At 37.5% G+C, this 19,219-nt stretch overlaps 3 protein-coding genes across 14 annotated transcripts in view; 2 read left to right on the top strand and 1 right to left on the bottom strand.

Annotated features, from left to right (window-relative positions):
• The window catches only part of LOC124296801 (carbohydrate sulfotransferase 11), a 34,928-nt gene extending 27,817 nt beyond the window's left edge, over positions 1-7,111 (top strand). For all 9 annotated transcript variants that reach the window (XM_046747175.1, XM_046747176.1, XM_046747173.1 and 6 more), the window contains 5 exons: positions 85-338; positions 1,245-1,485; positions 3,992-4,168; positions 4,302-4,459; positions 5,978-7,111. In XM_046747175.1, the coding sequence (XP_046603131.1) occupies positions 85-338; positions 1,245-1,485; positions 3,992-4,168; positions 4,302-4,459; positions 5,978-6,068 (921 nt within the window). In that variant the 3' untranslated portion in view covers positions 6,069-7,111. The remainder of the gene's footprint in view (positions 1-84; positions 339-1,244; positions 1,486-3,991; positions 4,169-4,301; positions 4,460-5,977) is intronic.
• LOC124296800 (uncharacterized) overlaps positions 1-10,963 on the bottom strand; it is a 41,949-nt gene extending 30,986 nt beyond the window's left edge. The window contains exons 1-3 of one of the 2 annotated variants that reach the window (XM_046747166.1): positions 10,893-10,963; positions 9,554-9,884; positions 9,248-9,393 (exon numbers count right to left, since the gene is read on the bottom strand). In XM_046747166.1, coding sequence (XP_046603122.1) covers positions 9,248-9,393; positions 9,554-9,853 — 446 coding nt within the window. In that variant the 5' untranslated portion in view covers positions 9,854-9,884; positions 10,893-10,963. Of the gene's footprint in view, positions 1-9,247; positions 9,394-9,553; positions 9,885-10,238; positions 10,500-10,892 lie in introns of those variants that run through there. The other variant, XM_046747165.1, reaches the window with a different exon arrangement.
• The window catches only part of LOC124296798 (uncharacterized), a 34,393-nt gene continuing 26,112 nt past the window's right edge, over positions 10,939-19,219 (top strand). Inside the window, exons 1-7 of one of the 3 annotated variants that reach the window (XM_046747157.1) lie at positions 10,939-11,069; positions 11,300-12,420; positions 12,495-13,118; positions 13,292-13,627; positions 13,729-13,953; positions 14,085-14,262; positions 14,354-14,564. In XM_046747157.1, the coding sequence (XP_046603113.1) occupies positions 11,358-12,420; positions 12,495-13,118; positions 13,292-13,627; positions 13,729-13,953; positions 14,085-14,262; positions 14,354-14,564 (2,637 nt within the window). In that variant the 5' untranslated portion in view covers positions 10,939-11,069; positions 11,300-11,357. Of the gene's footprint in view, positions 11,070-11,093; positions 12,421-12,494; positions 13,119-13,291; positions 13,628-13,728; positions 13,954-14,084; positions 14,263-14,353; positions 14,565-19,219 lie in introns of those variants that run through there. The other 2 variants (XM_046747158.1, XM_046747156.1) reach the window with 2 other exon arrangements.

Here is a 19,219-nt window from a genome sequence, read left to right as displayed (position 1 = left end):
TACTTTCATAGTCAGATGCCGAGTTGGTCTCCCTAATTTGATTCCGCCACTCATGCCTAACCTCTGATTTTCCCAATTTTCAAGGAGGAGGCGAGGACCATCGAGGAGCGTATAATGGAGGAGGAAAGGTTGGTGGAAACGGAGTATCGACTAGCCGACAGGCGTAATTTCCTGACGGAAAAGTGCGCGGAGGAGGGTTTGGACAAACCTGGAAACGACTCGCTCCACAAGCCGAACGCCTGGGAGTTCCTCGTTAACAGGCAGCATCACCTCATCTGGTGCAACATCTTCAAGGCGGCCTCAACCTCGTGGATGTACAACTTCAATCTACTTGCAGGGTAAGGTGATCTCGCGCCAAGAGATGTTGATTATCGATAACCACGCCGACAAAGATGCGATACAGCATTCGTGTAAATACCTGTAACGCGAAAGCTCGAGCAGTACGTCATCCCTCGAACGACAATAGCGGCGCACCTTCTTGAAGGAGGGAAGGCTTTCGGGGACAAACGGAAGTGCTCTCGTCTCGTCGAACCCCGCCATGTCCCTTTTGTATATTCTGCACCTTTTGTCATCGCTTTGACGGAAGCTTACGTAACACCTAGAAAGATGTCACGGATGGTACACTGTACGTGTGAACTGGGTTTGCTGATCACAATTCACTTGTACCGATAACGATGTTTGTCGGTTCGGTCATTGTCCAAGTAGTTTACTCGATTAGGACTGAGAGCTGGGATTTGGAGGGATCAGACCTTTGGGCAGTTGGAAATTTTTAGACCATTGATGAACGTTGCTTTGGAAGTCTCAGCTGCAGCTGAATGGTCACGACGCAAGTGTAGTGATGCTTTTTAATCCAACACGTCTTCAAATTTACCTCGAAATCATTTTCGACCATTGAAGGTCGCTGATGATGTTGAGTATTGTTTGATGACCGTTGAAAAGCTGGTCATGCTTGGTACCTAACGCAAAGATGAACAAGCATTCGAAGAAATCAATTGGACTGGAATAAAATATCCTAGAATTTCCCGATGCTTGCTAAGAAAAAATTCTCTTTATCGTTTCAACTAAGAGTTTTCAAATCATGAGGAAAGATAATTCCTGTACAATGTGTTTGAAAATTGCCGATGTTTGGTTATTTCACTCGAATTGAAACGAGAGAGAAGGAGATTCCTGATCAAATTCCGTCGAAAATTTCATCTCGCAAAATGAATATACCGCCATGATTCTTCATCTTACGAACTTTGCAGGTACAGCGCGCAGTTTTTGAAGGCGTCGAAGACAGTTCCGCTGACATTGGCACGTCAAAGGTACCCGAGACCAACGGCAAAAGAACTCGCGACGTATTTGAACGACAGTGTCAGTTTCCTGATAGTGCGTCATCCGTTCGAGAGACTTTTGAGCGGTTACAGAGATAAGCTCGAACAGAGTCTGCCCAACACTTATCACAGCAAACTTGGAGTGCACATTTTGTCGCATTACAGACGGAAGGTGAGTAATTTTTTAATTAAACTGGAGTAACAATCGGAGGGGGGGGGGGGTTAAAGGAGAGATCGTCACTTCTTCGCAATTCTTTGCTGATTGTCGAGGCAATTTTAAATAGCTAGTTGTATCTTCATTTTGAGATTCGAAATTTGGAAATACGAAGTGAAGATTTTTTAAGCTCTTCGCATTGCAAATGGTTTTTGAACCGTTGATACGATTTAAGTAAAATTTGGTAGACACTTTATTCCGGCACGTAGTTTTGCGTTTTAGGTAATGGGAATACTACGTATCAGCTGAAAGAATGTGTCGTCAATTTCAGAGGGTGATTAAGCCCCCGCTTAACTGAAACTCGAAGTAACAGTCAAGCCTTGTTTCGGCTCTTTTCAATTACCCGGTTTACGAGTGACGGGAAACTTAAGGGACCATCGAGCCGTTGTGAGCCCGAGATGATCCTGCACTTTGAAAACTTTTCCTTCAGTCTCAACTCAATTACCATACTAAACTCACTCGACGGAGCCGTCAGGTTATAAAGCCTGAAAGCCGGGATTCGTTTGCGTTTCTGAGGCATAAAAAAAAAAATATATATATATATATATACGCATGTGATGAAAATCGTTAATACTTTGGAAAGTAACAGAAGAAAAAAACTTTTAAAGTTGTTTTCAAGGAATCATTTTACGTAAATCGTAGATGATTAATAAACAAGCGAAATTATATAAGCATTGGTTTATCGAAATTAGGTAAAAAATACACGATTTCGGAATTTATAAAACGCAAGAATCTAATTTACAAATTTTTCTGTGATGTTCGTTTCAATGAGCGGAATCGAAACGAAATTCGATAATAGAATTTATTCGAAACAGTAGTGAAGTCCGGTAATTTATTGACCGAAATTTTATCCTTGTTTTGAAAAGTTTATAATAAACGATAAAGTTACATAAAAATATTAGAGATAAGATGCTGTAATCGTTGCGAAAGAAAGAAAAAGAGACTTGATCAGTCAATTACGAAAATCTTATTCGGCGAAAATCGCTGAGGAACATAATTAAGGAATAATAAAAAAGTAAGCGGGAGACGAAATTCGCCGGAAAATTCGACCATATTATTTAAACGGAAAAAAAATAAACTCGGGGAAGTTTTATATATTAAAAGCGGTGTATATAACAGGTTTTTAAACCATAACGTGCCGTGTATCGATAATTATAAAGGGGTGAAAATGAAATTACGAAGCAACTCCGTCCCTAATTGACATTCTTTTTACACACCGGGTAGAAGAAGAGTGGAATTACTTGATTCGCAGGGGATCATGCCTTATTATACACGATTCATTGTCGGTCCACCAGCAACGACGTCTAATCAACCTCGTAAATAATAATAACAAGATCACCGCTGCAGAATCTAGTGTTTAAATTTTTTTTTTAATGCAAAAACAAGACCAACGACAACCACAAGTATCCAAAAGGGGGAATTATAAGCAGCTCGACTATTCCTTGACCTGATTTTTCATCCCTCAAAATTACGAGCCACGCTGTTCAATCGAGTGGATCGAAATTCAATTTTCATCCTCTGCCTTCACGTTTATTCTACACATTTAATATATTCATGTATATGCCACGTCCTCCAGACCTTAGATTCTTTTCTCACACACTTGCAGCTACCTTCTAGCCTGCATCCTCTTCTTATCATCGCCTCACTGCCCTCGGTTTCCGTATCTCATCAGCAGAAAAGCTCCCTCTACTACTGCAACTAGTCTTTAAAGTCATCTTCCATTTAGCCGATTTAACGAATATTCGCATGTTTCTTGACATTCGCATTTGCAAAAGTCGTGCGAATATATTGCGAATTTGATTGTCACAAATACTTTATACTTTGCTTATAAAAATTGTGAAAATAATATTAAATAAGACAAAGGACATTGGTTTGATACTGAACTTTTGTTATAAATGTTTGTCTCCACGTTTGAATTACACTCTAATCTAGAAATTATTTTGTTTCTTTTATCAATTTTTCGTCAAATAATCAAACAAACAATCGGCTTGGTTCGGATCAGCTCGGCAATTTCCAAAATAAGATTGAATCGGTGCTAACGTGTGCCGTGTGTAACTTATTGCAGTCAATTGTCAATTTTTAGCCGTAGAGAAATGTCGACAGATTTAAAAATGAATATTCGCATTCGCGACAACTTAAAAATTTACATTCGTATCGTCACTGCATCCATTCGTCCAACATCTAAATTCACCTTTCCTCCCTTTTTCTTCCTCCGCATCTTCTCTTTCTACTCTCCGTATCTTTGACAATAAATGAAATATATGCAACTATTCAATTTCTCAACAAAAAAATTCCTCTCATTTCTCCCAAAAACATCGCTGCGGGAAGATTTCGCCGGCCAATGAGATTGAATTATTTGGCGCATGCGCGGTCGATTTTCAAGTTTCAAGATATTGTCCCGATATAACTCGACGGTGTTTTTATTTATTTATTTATTTATTTATTTATTTATTTTTCTTTTCAGACGGCAAGCGGCGGTCGCCAAGGACCAAGATATCCGCTCTTCGAAGAATTTGTCAGATGGCTTTTGTGCGAATGGAAAGCCGGCAACGAGTTGGACATGCACTGGACACCGATTGCCAATTTTTGCACACCGTGTCAAGTGCGGTTCGACGTAATAGCGAAGTTCGAAACACTCCACGTGAGTTGAAATTGGGAATTTTGAAATTATTTTCGGATTTCGTTTCACCTCAAACTTACGTCACGACGAAAGGTTGCGGTTTTTTTTTTCCTCCTATTTTTTATGGTTTACAAGACATATTCTTTGTTCGCAGGACGATCAGAATTATCTGATAAAACACGCTCACTTAGATCACGTCATAAAACCGGAGTGGAAAAACCCGACTCGCGGTACGCAGACGAAAAACGCTGTCAAAAGTTACTTCACGCAGCTTACCAAATCTCAAATCCGAGATCTCTATCAAATGTTTAGGTAATTAGCAAACTCCATCGTTTATTACCATCGTTATTAATACCGTGCCAGATTTATTTTTATTCTCGTCGAAAAATCGTACTTAGAAAATAAAATGAATAAATCAATTGTTCCGTCAATTTTTTTTTATTTTTCAACGAAACAAACAAAAGTTTTATCGTGAAATTTTTTGATTCACTCTCGTTTTGCTCCGCATACTTAAAAATTTCGTTCTCCTTCCAACTTTCTTTCCACTTTCTCTTTCTTCGTATAATATCAAGCTTTTTTTTCTTTCTGTAAGTTCATTTTTTATACAAGAACAAAATTACAGCTCGTGTTGAAGGGAGCATCCGGTAAAATTGCTGAGTCCAGAATTTTTCAATAGAAATAAATGCGCATCTAATCACTTGTTTTTGGGCCTTAAAGACCGTGACCAACCAACTCAAAATCGAAAATTTTTTTTTGGTAATGCGTGTTTCGGTCTTTGATAAAGTTCAGACTACGCGCTCTTAATTCTTTTGAGTCATGCATAAATTTGAGATTTTTGACGGAAAACTTAAAACCTATATTTTGCCCTTTCTCTTTCGACGTTTTTGTTATTATTGCCAAAACAAAATATTCGTAACTTCTTCCAATTTTCTTGGTCAATAATAATTGCGATTTGAGTCTTCGGAGTCCAGAAAATTTACCGTTTTACGTTCGACCTGCAGCGATGAGTGAAAAATAATCATCGATTCAGGAAACTCATTAAAGTTTTCCACTTGGGAATTACAAGTACTTGGGAGTTGGGGTAGCGGTTTGTTTTATCGGCGTTCATTCGATGCAACCTTTCAAGAGTCTACAAAAAAAAAAAAATGGAAAATATTGTCCTTCTACTTTCCGAAACCCTTCAAGTTTCCGAGACATTATAAGAAAATAAATTTAGCACCGGGTATACTGTACATAAAATATTATGAATAACTAATCGACAGTTACATTCTTGTATTTTACATGATACAGAAGACCTTAAACTCTTCTTCTTATGCATCAAAATTAAATTCACATTAACGGATTAAATATCCGACAACTAATCGATGAGCGGTAATTAATTTGTGTGCGCGAAAAAGAAGGCATTTCATTTAAACTATACAAACCAAACGGTGTTCGAACGCGTCAAAATGATGCTAATTAATTTTTCAACGAACACGGAGAGATGCGAGCAAATCTGTTTTTTTTTTTTTTTTTTTTTTTTATTGAAACACGTAGCTGGATTTAGATTAAAAACGTAACAATCAAATAAAAATGATTAATTGATTGGGCTTGACGTGCGAAAGCGTTGACCACAATTTTCCTGACAAAGAAGAAGGTGGGAAAGGGAGTGAAAAAAAAATAGGTATAACAATAGAACGCGAAAATCGATGTTAGACTCATTGTTCGAGATACGTGAACGTGAAAATAAGGAATTAGAAAAAAATCTCTCATTACGGTAAAAAATTAACTGTGTTTTTTAATCGCCTGTTTATTTTTTATTTTATTTTTTCTTTTTTCCTTTCATTCTAGATACGATTTCATCCTGTTCGATTATTCGCCGGACGGTTACTTCGAACTTGGCAGAGAAGACGACGCGACGACTTTGTCGCCAAAGAATTAGAAACGAGACTTGAAAAATCGCATTCGCTGTGAAGTGGATTACATGATGGTAGAAAAAAAGGGGTGAAAATCAAGATTGAGAAAACGGGGGAAAAAACAAACCGAGAAAATTAAGGGGGTTAAAAAAAAAATAATTGGAACGTTGATCGACGCGCGACTGTGGAGATATAAGAAAAAGAAAATGCGAAGACTGCCGGCTCCTGGACGTGAGAGAAAAGGGGGAAAATATCGGAAAGACGGGGTGAAATTACTGCAGGATACCTGTCTTCCACTTCTATCGATTTCACCCTTCCCAGACAGCTAACTCAAGCACTAAAAATGCTTAAACGGGTTTCCCCCTGAAGACACGAACACTTTAATTAGGAACAAAAATATTTTCCCCCATGAAACTGTTTCCGAGAGAAAAGTAGAGAGTAGAAATATGCTTCATCCAAAGTAACGAGGTGATGAGTAAAAAGATGGAATGAAATTCAATCGAAGTGCAGAAAAATTGATCCGTTGAAATAATAAAAATTTGAAACACGTGAACGTTATTTAATTGTAAGTTTTTATCCGTAGCCTTAATTGATCGATAAAATTACCATCAAAAGGAACAACAAATATTTAAAAATTCATTACCACCGATTTGAATTCTCTGTCACTGCAATCATTGTATAACGTGTTTCGGAATACGATTTAACATCTGAACTGGTAAAAATAACCTCTCCGCGTTGAGAGTAAAAACGCCGGTAAAAAAAAATGTACTACAAACAAAATAGATAAAAAAAAAAAAGAAATGTTATTGCCGTTATATAATACGTAACAATGAATACACAAATGTATACACATCAAATGCATATGAAATATGAGTAACTAATAGCAATAATAAATTAGGAAAGGCGAAATTAAACCGGCTACTGCACGATCATATTTTAAATATTATAAGGTTGAATTTACACAGTTTCGTTAATCTTCCACGAGTGTGACGTGTATTTGTCTGTGTGTGCGTGTGTTAAGATAATTTTCAACCCTAGACTTTGCAGTTCAAATTGTTCGTTGAAGAAAGAAAAAAAGAATAACAATTAATAAATACCACCGTATGAAACTGCAATTTCTCACCGACAACGAAAACAGAGAACGAAGATTGTGCGCGTTGGTAGAATAAATTTGAAAAAAAAAAAAGAACAAACCAATCTGCGATATACATACGATCTACGTAATATAGAATTACACATGTATAAATAAATAGGATAATTTTCAACAGCTTGTTGCGTATAACTGCATATACTTAACATCTTAAATTACGGATAACGAGTGCGAATATACTGTATGCATAAAAACACTGTATAACACAATATTAACGTGCAGAATTTAGTCCAATGCTAACAAGTTGATTGCACGCAGTTACAGGTGTATACAATATATATACAGACACACACATATAATACGTATTACATATTGTATAAATTGAATATACACAACTGTATTATATGCATTCCATAATGAGGCTTTAAAAAGCGATAATATAATTATACGGAATAATGCTGAAAGGAACCGAGGCTGTTTCGAATAGTTATTTCCCGACGTTCGGTATAAATTATAATAATTCCGTGAACGACGACGAAGTGGAAAGAACATTCAACCGTTTCCGAACTTTTTGGCATCGATGATAAAAATAGTTATAATTATAGTAATGATAACAATAATAATAGGAATAATTTGAATTATATTAAGGATAAAAAAGTCGCGTTGAGATATATATAAACAAGCGTTCGGTGCTATCTACATAGCTTGGTAGGTGATTTCGTAATTTTAGATACCTGATTGAATATGCCTATATTAATACCCGTGGAACTAGGATATTTAAATAACAAACACAAATAAAAAATGTATTATAACACGTAACGTGTAACCACTCCAGATCTGTAAGGGGTCCAAAATATTCCTTCCCTGACCTTTCGTAATTGTTGAACTCTTTAAATTACACCACGTATAATCGAGCTGCAACGAATCTTTGACAATTTTTCACCCAACATGTACTCACGGCGTTAGACGATTTTTGGTAATTCTGGTTTCCAATTTTTACAGTAATTTGAGTTAATTAGTGTGTGATTCTACGCGTAGCTGACCGAGAAGCGGAAAATTCTTGCGGCATTTTCACCTTTTGTCCGTCTATGGGGGTGTTTTTTTTTTTTTTTTTATAAAATTTGTGTCGGAGAATGAGAAAAAAAATCTCTTTGAATAGCACGATATTTTATCATGTATTAAACTGCGATTAAGAAGTAATTCGTGAACGCTGATGAGTGTATAAAGAAATTGCATGTTATATATCGCGCGAATTGTTGAGTTGAAAAAATAGCAGATTAAGACTAAGAAATTAAACGGCGTCTAACTTCGTAGTTATTGAGGGAATTTGGATTTAATTATATTGGAGTATCGTATTATAATCGAGTAATTTAATAAGATTTCAATATGCCATCAAACGGTTTGAAAAGATTGGAAATTATTATACAAGTAAATTTAATTAAGTATCGACTACATGAAAATTTTATATAGAGATAATAACGTATGCTACTTGCAATAATATATCATATACATTATACGTACAATTAGTTAATCTATAAAATTGGGTAAGTTTGTTAAATCGACCAAAGTAACTAATAATTGACGCGAGTATAAATATATTATACATGTATGCATAACGCAACATCGTTTGGTAAAGCGAAGAAGAAACGAATTCTAGAAATTTGTAAATATTATTACGTGTGATACACAAACGTATCGTTTCGCGATATGTGCTTTACGGAGAAATGATTAATAAATTGTTAGAGCTTGAAAGCGCTGACTTGAATATCAATCAATTATCCCCTATCAATAATCTGAATATAATTCAACGCATTCTGATTGTAGAATGTAGAGATAATCGTTGTGCATGTTCAAAGCGAACTTTAGTTTAACAAGTTGCAAAATTTCATCAGAACATTCTCTGTATTCTCATAATATGAAAAAAACATTCGATAAAGGATCAATCTTTCCCCTTGACATAAAAAAAAAGTAAATGCAGCTGAATCACGTGTCAGAAAAATGGAGAACAACTTTTAAATCGAGGGGAGAGGTACAGGGTTTCAAATATAGAAAGTGCTAGGTTTGTTGAAATTTTTCGACGTCCATTTAACTTATACAAGAAAGGATAGTACTTACTGGTTGGATGTATTTTGCAGAACAACACCAACGATCCATTTTTCATCAATAACATGCTGCCACGTATCTTTGACGATGAGCGGCTGTTCTTTCGATCGTTTAGACTTTCTCCTCTTCACAATTGGCTCTCCAGTGATGGTAAATAACTGTGAAAATGTACATATATCAATATTTGAAATGGTAAAGCCGTTTTTTTCAGCCTCAGAAACATGATATCGTTCAAATAGATAAATTCTCTCCCATTTTCATATAACAAAATTTCCTTCAAGCAATATCACTAACTTGCTTAAATCGAGGTCAACTCACATCGCTATCCGAATCAGAGGACGAATTCGATCCGTAGAATGCGCGAGAAGAAAAGTTGCGAAGAATCTTGTCTTGTAAGGCAGAACTTTCTTCAATTTCCTTCTTCTTCCCTTCGATACGATCTTCCACCTCGTTCAACTGTTTTAATAAATGATCCTTGACAGGATTACGTTCCTTCGAACTCTCAGCAACTTCTGCATGAGTCGACGAACTCGCTTGCAACTCACTTTCCAACGGATTGCCAAGGGCAATGCCACTTGGACTATCCTCGAACATATCCATATCATCTAGGATGTCCATTGTTTCTCGCTATTTCACAGCTTCTTATTGCCTGAAAAAAAATCGGTACCTGTAATTACTCGTATTAAAAATATGGGTTCTGCAACAGCCTGAAATTCATGAGATAAAATTCTAAGCGTTCATGTAACACATAAGTGTCAAAAGTTGGTTTCACGACCTTGACTAGTCAGGTCGTATGATGGTAATGTTTAGGGATTGGGAAGACAAAGAAAAAATGTTTTCGTAGACTTTAGGTGATACCAGACTAGCCTCAACCTCCTCGAAAGTCGTAGTCATGAAAACTTCAATATTTTCTTTCTTAAATTTTTTGTAACGGTAACTTTACTAACTTCAACATCATAGAATATCCCTAACACCAACTACCGTGTCATAAGTAAATAATTACCGGTGATCTTGGCAACGTAAGCCACGTGACAGATTTGACAGGGTACTGTGTTCCAGCAGCGTTATATCGGTAAATTACAATCAGCAATTCTCGAATTTTTCGTCGCAACGAGTTTAGGCAACGTCAAGCCGTGCTTAATTGCACAGGTACGATCAACACAACGAGCGTAAACTTCACCAAGGATGCAGCCTAACCTAACCTAACCAAAACAACTGCCCACATGCCGCTGTGCATGCTGTCATAGTCAGCTGTGATCACTGGCTATGGTCAGTGATGCGTGAAGTGCGCAACGAGCAATTCGTGGCGGCAAACGTATTTTGAAGGAGCACGTGATCGATGTCACGTGACCGCGGTCGTACCAACCGTGAAATAGAAAACATTAAATCAGCGTCGAAAGATTTGAAACTGAAGCGCGAGACATTCGAGTCTGTGTTTTTATTTAATGACGCACGATGATGCGAAGCTCTTTTACAGTCTCCGATTTTCACTGAAATGCAACTTGGATTCGAAATTTTACATCCCCTAGCCGTCATTTGTAGCGTTCTTAGACGCGCAATCGCGCATTCTCGATTCTGGAGGTTGGCAACCGATACAAATATGCGCGTTGCGCGTTCGAACACACATTCATACACACTTATACATGGATGTACGTACCTTTGTGTACTTTCGCAGTAGCAGGTTTTGCTGCGCATTCGGGAATCGGAATTTCGACGAGCGAGGTTGATGACCACCTACCTCTTTGTCACGTATCTCGGAATTGCTGAGACGACATTCGCCAAGGAGAAGGCGAAGCGGTGCGGTGTTTGTCTATGACCTATCGCAACACTTGAGGTGATCGATAATCCTAATAACAATCTTGTAAACAATTAACGGAAAATTCGTCGGTGTCAACAGTAATCACGATTATTCGACAGACGCGTAGTTTCCTTGTTATACATTGTTGTCCACAATTATTTACGCTTTATCTGACCTGTAAAAAAATTGAATTCTGCTTACAGTTTATCTCTTGCTTGGCAAGTGAAAATTGGTTTTTAGAATAATCACAATCTCTATTGTTGTAGAAATAATTTGAATATAAAGTCCCTGCGTCTTACATCCTCGATCGATACATTGACCACGATGGACAAAGACTGCTTTCCGGAACATGAAGCGTTGATGTCTGACTTTAAGATGTGGCAGAAGAATAATCCTGGAAAATTTTCCTACGAAGGGAAAAGTGTAACTGAAGATGGTCGTCTGGTTCTTGATTTGTCGATACATGATACCAAGTTTCGTTTACTCTGTCCTGCTGGTTATCCGAAGCATGAAGACAGCTTCTACATGGAAACAGAGTGCATGGATTTCTGGTGCATTGCCCTAAACGAATTCATCATAGATTTCCCAGAGAAATTGACCATTGGGGCTATATTAGCAAAGGCATTCCTATACTACACACCATCCTCTGAAAATTGTCGTCACGACAGTTCTGATCTAGAATCCGATAACGAGGACGACATTGATCTCTCGAGCTCGGAAGATTCTGACTCGAGTGAAATTAGTCAGTGGAAATGTATAATTTCTAAAAAGAAGAGAGAGTGGAGAGCAAAGGAAGGAGAGCTGAGACTGAAATACAATCGTCCAAAAATATCAGACATGTTCGACGGTGTTAGCATGGAGCATCCTCAGCAAGTTTTTAGCAACTCAGCTGCCTCCGCCATCCTTATCAACGATCTGATAAATGTAATGAGCAGCGAGGTGTCCAGCGGTATAGTCGTCAACCCGATAGACAATAACATTTGCAGATGGTCTGTATTCCTGAAAAATTTTCGCCCAAAGTCAAAAATATCACAAGACTTAAAAGTGGTCAAGCAATTGTATGGATATGATCACATTCAGTTGGAACTTGGTTTTGCAATGGATTTGTATCCGTCTCATCCTCCACTCCTTCGATTTGTCAAACCAAAGTTGAAGAGTGTATTTGAACAAGAGGACTTCGTTAAACTAGCCAACTGGAATCCGGCAAGGAATATGGCCTCTGTGCTTATGGAAATCAAAGATTACATTGACAATAACGGAACAGTCGACATTCACAATAGACATAATGGCATCAGAGTTGGGGTCCTGAAGAAAATCTTACTCGAACTAAACGAAGCCCTGACTAGCGAGCCAACGTACGAATTGAACACAAGTATTTGCACAACAGGTAAGTTCAAAAACTTGAATCTTTTTTCAAAAACAGTTCGCAGAATAAATTATCGATCTTTATTTGTTTTGTAGATATCCAAAGTGCTGTACCGATATCACCTGAATTCCGTCCTTCGCCACTGTTCGATATCTTGAAAACGAATAATAACGAAATCGAATTGATTCTGATAAGATTTTTGAACTGTTTTCGAAACGAATGCGACAACTTGTCTTTGAATTGCGTCACGCCTGATTGTTCAACAACTCATTCATACTTCACTTTCAATCTCACGTCGAACGGTAATCTGTTCGACGAACAGAACCACGAGGAATCGGCAAATTGCAAGCCTTCCTGTTACTCCTCGCTGATATTCAAGACGATCAATCGTCTTATGGAGAATGAAACTATAGCTACACAAAGCTGTTCCTCAAAGTACGGAACAGCAGATATTCGTTCATCCGACCGGAATCACTGTAACATTATCACAAATCCATCTTTTGAACTGGGATCACATTCACAATGCGCACCAGGATTACAAAACAAAAGGTATTCGATCAAGAATATCCCCATCGGTAAATTCATTAGTTCCGCAAGCAGTTCTAGTACGAACAGCAAAAATAATGACAGTGTAATCAAACGAAGAAATGAACCAGCCATCAACCAGATGGACAATGATATCGTATCCACTTTTAATACCAACATCAAAACTCCGAAAGGTACGCCACATCAATTTTTTATTTCAGTCAGTTTATTCTATCAGCCCCTCAGAAATTTGATGCAAAGTTTCATCTTTTTAGGCAAAATTTATGAGTTCACGTCGGGGCAACGTGTAGATCACATATAATTAAGTAATTTTCATGTATAATTCAACTATGAATATTTCTTGCAGAATTATCTGTAACGGTATCAAATGATTCGATGCTTATACTGAATAGCAACTTTTATTGCGTTGTACAAATTCTTGAAGAGAGCGTACTGCTTCCGTTGATCAAATCCAAACTCTCCGCAGACACATTTTTCGAAATATGGCGCTCGATGCCACTCTATTCAAGGATTATTGATATACTAATTGAACTGGCATCGTATCCAGACCTTATTGATTTACTGACAACTACCGATGCACAAGACAAAAGTGTAGCTGATCTCATGAAAATTCAGGAAGAGAATGCCACATTGATTTTGGATATTCTAAATGATATTCAGGGTAATCATCCCATCGCCCAAGGTGAGTTATTCAAAATTTCTTCGCATAGCTGCAATTTGAACACATTGTATATTCTGGCATTGTTCGATACGATACTTAGGACTCTGTATCATTTTATACAGGGGATCTGAAAAAAATACAGCTGGCAACAAATATAATTGCTGTTTCTAAGTCGATCAAATCGAGCCTATCGAATCGATGCAATAGAGGAAAGACTGAAAAAGAATTCTCGATCTCGAATGAACTGATTCTGAATACCGACTCACATAGTCATCAAGTCAAAAACTTGGATCTCACCTACAAAGACTCACTGAAAACCCTTCAATTTTGTAACTTTAATATTGACTGTAAGCATAATCTTCTCACATTACTCAAACAAATTTACTCTAGTAGTAGAGGTACATTAAAAAATGACTTCAGATTTACAATAATTCATACTTACATGCTTACTTTCACCACCATTTTAATTCCACTACAGTGGAAACTCACACTTTCAAAAACGATTACATTGCCGACATCGGATCACCCAGAAATTATTTTCGTGTGGCCCAAGAGTTCGCCGTTTTGTCGAAAACGCTTCCTCTGGAATTGAATTCAGCTATATTCGTCAGGATAGACAGTTCAAAATGTTTTCTCATGCGGGCGCTGGTCACTGGGTAAAAATAACAACCACTGATCACTTTTTTTACACTCCATCACCCAATATTTCAGACCAGTAAGTGTACAAACATGATTTTTGTCATTCAGAAGTGAAGACACTTGCTGCAGTGGATGCTGCTTCAGCTTTGACATTTATCTGAAGAAGGATTACCCCAATAGTCGACTGGAAATTAGCTGCACTACCTTTCCCGATGGAGAAACTTGTAATCTTGCATGTTGCGAAATCTTGGATACACTTGGCAAAGATATCTCGACCCAAGACGCTGACATCTGGACCAACTCATCAACTATTTTGCAGGTATACTATAATTCCTCACTATAACATTTCCTATTGAATTGGAATTTTGGCGCTCGCAAAATAAAGTAAAATTAGATATTTCTACAATAAAAATTGCAGATTATCTCTTACTGATTTTGAGATTGAATGGTTTGATACGCATTGAACAATTCGTAATTTTTCATTAATACGTTACTTGCTTTATCACATGATGAGGCAGCTATTCCGTCAAATTGTATGAAAATTACCAAATACTTGGTCACTGTTGCAATGAACTAGAATGAGCGTAAACGGTTACAGGACTCGAGTTGTCGCGAAATTGGAAATGGTCTCGACTATTCACTAGCAGGATAGGAAGATCATTTCAATTTTACACGTTTTTTGGATAAAATGTACTGTACATGCCATTTATTACTTTTGTTAAACACTCTACATGGGCAATTGGCTTCATATCAATATACGCATATAGTATAATCCATTTGATGAAAATATAACAAGCAATTAGTGATTGACGTGATGACATCTGAAGCGCAAGAAAAAAGGCGATATTTAGTAAACCACTATTGCGCCACTGCGACGTTAAACCGAAATATTTAACAAATTGTTACATATTTAGGTCAACAAATGGTTAAATAGTGTCTGATGCGTATAACTATACACACTAGTACCCATTTGTTTCATACCTCACTTTCAGCGATAATGAAAATAGGAATTTTTCTGCACAGTGCCTGATCTCGCATGCCAAGTGCTGTGAAAAAAAATTTTTATTTCTAAGGTTTCTAATATTAAGGGTAATGAATGTTTTCAAGAAATTTTGGTATGCATTCCATGAGGTATTAACAATTATGGAAACCAAGCTTACCACAAAGGGAGCGTTCAAATATTACTTGACGTTTTTTTCGGTATTCTTTGACCACTCACAATATTAAGGGGGCTGATCGCCAGAGGAAAGTTCTTTGACTGGATTGGTGGTGTGATATAATAAAATTGATAGATGCTCCAATCGTGCTATCCAAAATAATTTTAAGGTATATATGCGTGAAATTATATTAAATTCATCGCATTTCTTACGTAAGCATCGACAAATTATCGACTTATGTGCTTGTTCCAATAAGAGTGCAACGACCATTTGGTGATAAGTGTAGCTAAAACCCGAGTTTCGATTTATACGCTAAAATGTTCTCTTGACATTTCCAAAAAAATGATCGTCCGTGATTCACTTTACGTTGTTTGCTCAATTATTTGATGCGGTGAAGTGCAGAACTGCCAAGTCAAATTGTATCATAATAACGAGGTACGTTGTGACGGTTCCAACGATCTGAAATCAGTGTGAAAAACAGTGAAATCACCGACTGAATGAAAGTTGCGTCCAGTCGAAATAATCCAGCACTGGAAAACTCGACCTTCTCGCGATGTAGCCGGAGTGAAAATGGTTGGATCTGCAAGTGAAAGGATACCTTTTTCTTTATCAATATGAAGCGTAGCTGTAATTGACGTCGAGTTTCTTCCAATTCATGCATAGAAATCCAGAGAATCTTCGAAATGCCAGGCCGACAAGTGACGTGTGATTTCTCATTCGTTTTCTACATGATGCGAGTACTCACCGTGAGTTGAAATGTAACTATTATATAACTATGTAATGTAACTATGATAGTAAAAGTCGTTGGTGTAAAGCGTCAATATGAGTGTTAGAAATATTCCCATCTCGCTGTATCGCTTGTAGGACTCTGCTGCGTACTCTATTCAACTTCCAAGATTACGCAATGTATCGTCTTGTTGCCTTATAGTTTCGAGTACATCTGCAAACTGAAATTTTCGTTCATTGGTTCATCGTCGTCAAAGTCTATCGGTATGAAAAACGAACCAGTTACGGCGCATAACGAGTGCGCCACAAAATTGTCACAAAACGAAAAAATTGAAGCAAACTGTATAAACTCGGTATCTATATGAAATCGTAACGGATTCGGGCATTGAATTTAATGTAGAGACTAATTTATTCATTTTAAGTACATTCGTGCGATGCTCGTGGACTGGGAAGAGCGGATAGATAACACGATAGAAATCAGAGTCACGATGGTTATATGTTATACGTTTATTTCAAACACTCCACATGTTTGTCGATTGTCAGCAATCGATCCTATACGAGTTCCTGAGATCCTAATTTAGTTGTAAAGCTTCCTGGGAATCGATTGTATCGAAACGAGATACTTTTTGGACCCCGAAAATAGCGTAAGAAGTCGAAACCTTTTTATTTCTGCTGACATGACAACCGATTTTGGAAAATCTTAAGATTCGTTGTTTCGCATGCTGTATCTGCGTGATTTAAGGATAGAAAACGACTCCCAATAGCCTCGAGTCGCTGCGTTCAGTTTATCAAAGAATGCAGTTAGACAACGTTAATATTACCATTCCATATGACGAACACAATGAAAGAGTGAAGCTTGACGAAACGATTTTTCGTCGCCTATCTAAACTGTTTGTTACACACTGCGTGGGTAAAGTCAAAAACTTGATTCCGTCGCGTGCACTGGAATTTTCGTCAGCGGAATTAGGGCAAAGTGCATATTATAATGTGCCTCTATTTTGAACGTATTGAGAGAATAATCCCACATTTTGCATTATATGTATAATTAAAGCTGAAATCTTGTTATAAATTTCACTCTGAGTTCTATTTTCACTACAACATTGACGATGTCTGACAAATAGTGTCCACTATTAGCACTCTAAATACCTTTCATCTACAAACCATCACCCAGAGCAATCTTAGCCTCGTTGTTACTGTTCCATACTTTTGCAGCCAAGTGTCTAGTTACGTTACAATATTTATCTTCTAATTTTGAACCCGATTGGCTGTGACCATTTCATGCAAGTGAGCTGTTTGCTCCGCTGCGTATTGTCGCGTTCGCCGCTCCTGCGTCGAATTGTGCCAGAATTACGAGATACCCCGTCACAGACGCAGCGATCTATAATTGATGTGATTGATCAGAATTAGTTGTTCAATTCTCTGCTTTCTCTTCATTTTATTGAGCTCAATTCACGAAGGCAATGTAAATTGACACATTCAATAGCTTCGAATAATCGATAATAGCCATTACTTACTAACTGAACAAGACTTGGATCCAATCGGAATAACCCTAGACCAGAGAACTCAATCTTCTCGTGATACAGCTGCAACGAGAACAGTTGAATCTGGAAGTAGAAACATAATTTCGATCGTAATAACACTTCCTTTTTCCCTACGTCGGAAATCTCTTCAAAACTGCTTATGTATGGGTGCATTTGATTGTTCATTAACCATAGCAAGAAGGGTGACAAGTTTACAACTATAATACGAACACGTAGGAGAGACATTACGGACAGATTTATCGAGAATGTATAACAGTGGTCCAGTAATAATGGAATGCCTCGTACGCCATGTCGCTCATTCTCGCATTGTTACCAGATTAACATCAAAAAAATTGTAACTCTCTTGCTTACCACATCTTTCAACCCCGTATCGAGTTCGCTGAACGTGAATTTGTGAATCAGCTTTCCTGCTCTACCAGCCTGAAAACGGGAAGTCCAAAAATTTCGTGAAGCGTGTTTGACGTTTCATAATGGCGCTGTCCATGGTAACGTTAACACGCGTGAAAACCTGTGCAACGATTCATCGTAACTCACCTGAGTTGTTGTCGTACTGCAAAGTAGTACCAGAACCATAACTTGAATGCAGTTGAATAATGCAAAACTAAGGAATCCACCGGCATCGGAACGTTCGTCACTTGAGTCGCTCACCATTTGCAAAAAGTAGTACAAGTTCACCGTCAAAAGTAAACTGTTATAGATAATTACTACAACCTGTTGAAATTTATACAGTCATTAAATTCTCGGTGAACCAAATCTTTTGCACCGCGAAAGTAACGTGTGGAATATTTACAATTGTGATTTGAAATATTTGATTGATTTCCATTGCCTCACTGCACAAAATCCCATGCGTCTCAGCTATTGAACGGACTTTCAACGAAATTCTGTAGCGACTGTACAGTACCTGAAAATTGTGTTGTAAATTCGTCAGAGGGAAATGATGGGAATCATGGTCATCGTGGTTTCTGGGCCACAAGAACGAGAACATTCGATTGTTGATCAGCCAAGTGTTTAAATATTGCGACAGTGACAAATCTTAAAGCTAAATAAATGCGTTCATCCATTACCTCCAACTGCAGAGAATTCTTTGTTTTCTCGATCATTTCCAACAAATGTTCGTTAATGAACCTGAATCGTTCCCGTACGAGAAAAATCACGGTTGTAAACATATACAAACTTGCCTGTCTCCAAGTAATCGAGCAAGTGAATGTCAACCAGCTGATGAAGTATCTGTAAAACGGTGTTGTGATACTACATTATGTAATAAGGGTACAATCGACTTTTATTCCCGTGTTACACACAGGACTTTATTGCCGACTCAACTCTGACAATATTATTGACTTAAAAATAAAAGAGGAGAAAATCCAAACGACGCAAACAAGTAGTGCATGGATATAGGTCGACCGGAGTTGAAATATACTTTTCAGAAATGAAATGGAACATATTCTTGGACATGCAATAACAACAATTGTATGGCATTTATTCTATACTAGCAACGTCAACAATTCACATGATAAACAATCATGATACCGAAACATGTAGTTTGAAATGGA

The sequence above is a fragment of the Neodiprion virginianus genome, chromosome 1 (genome assembly GCF_021901495.1).
Source record: "Neodiprion virginianus isolate iyNeoVirg1 chromosome 1, iyNeoVirg1.1, whole genome shotgun sequence".
NCBI classification, from domain to species: domain Eukaryota; kingdom Metazoa; phylum Arthropoda; class Insecta; order Hymenoptera; family Diprionidae; genus Neodiprion; species Neodiprion virginianus.
The sequence above is the reverse complement of the archived record's forward strand: the minus strand, read 5'-3'. Positions and strand labels throughout refer to the sequence as shown.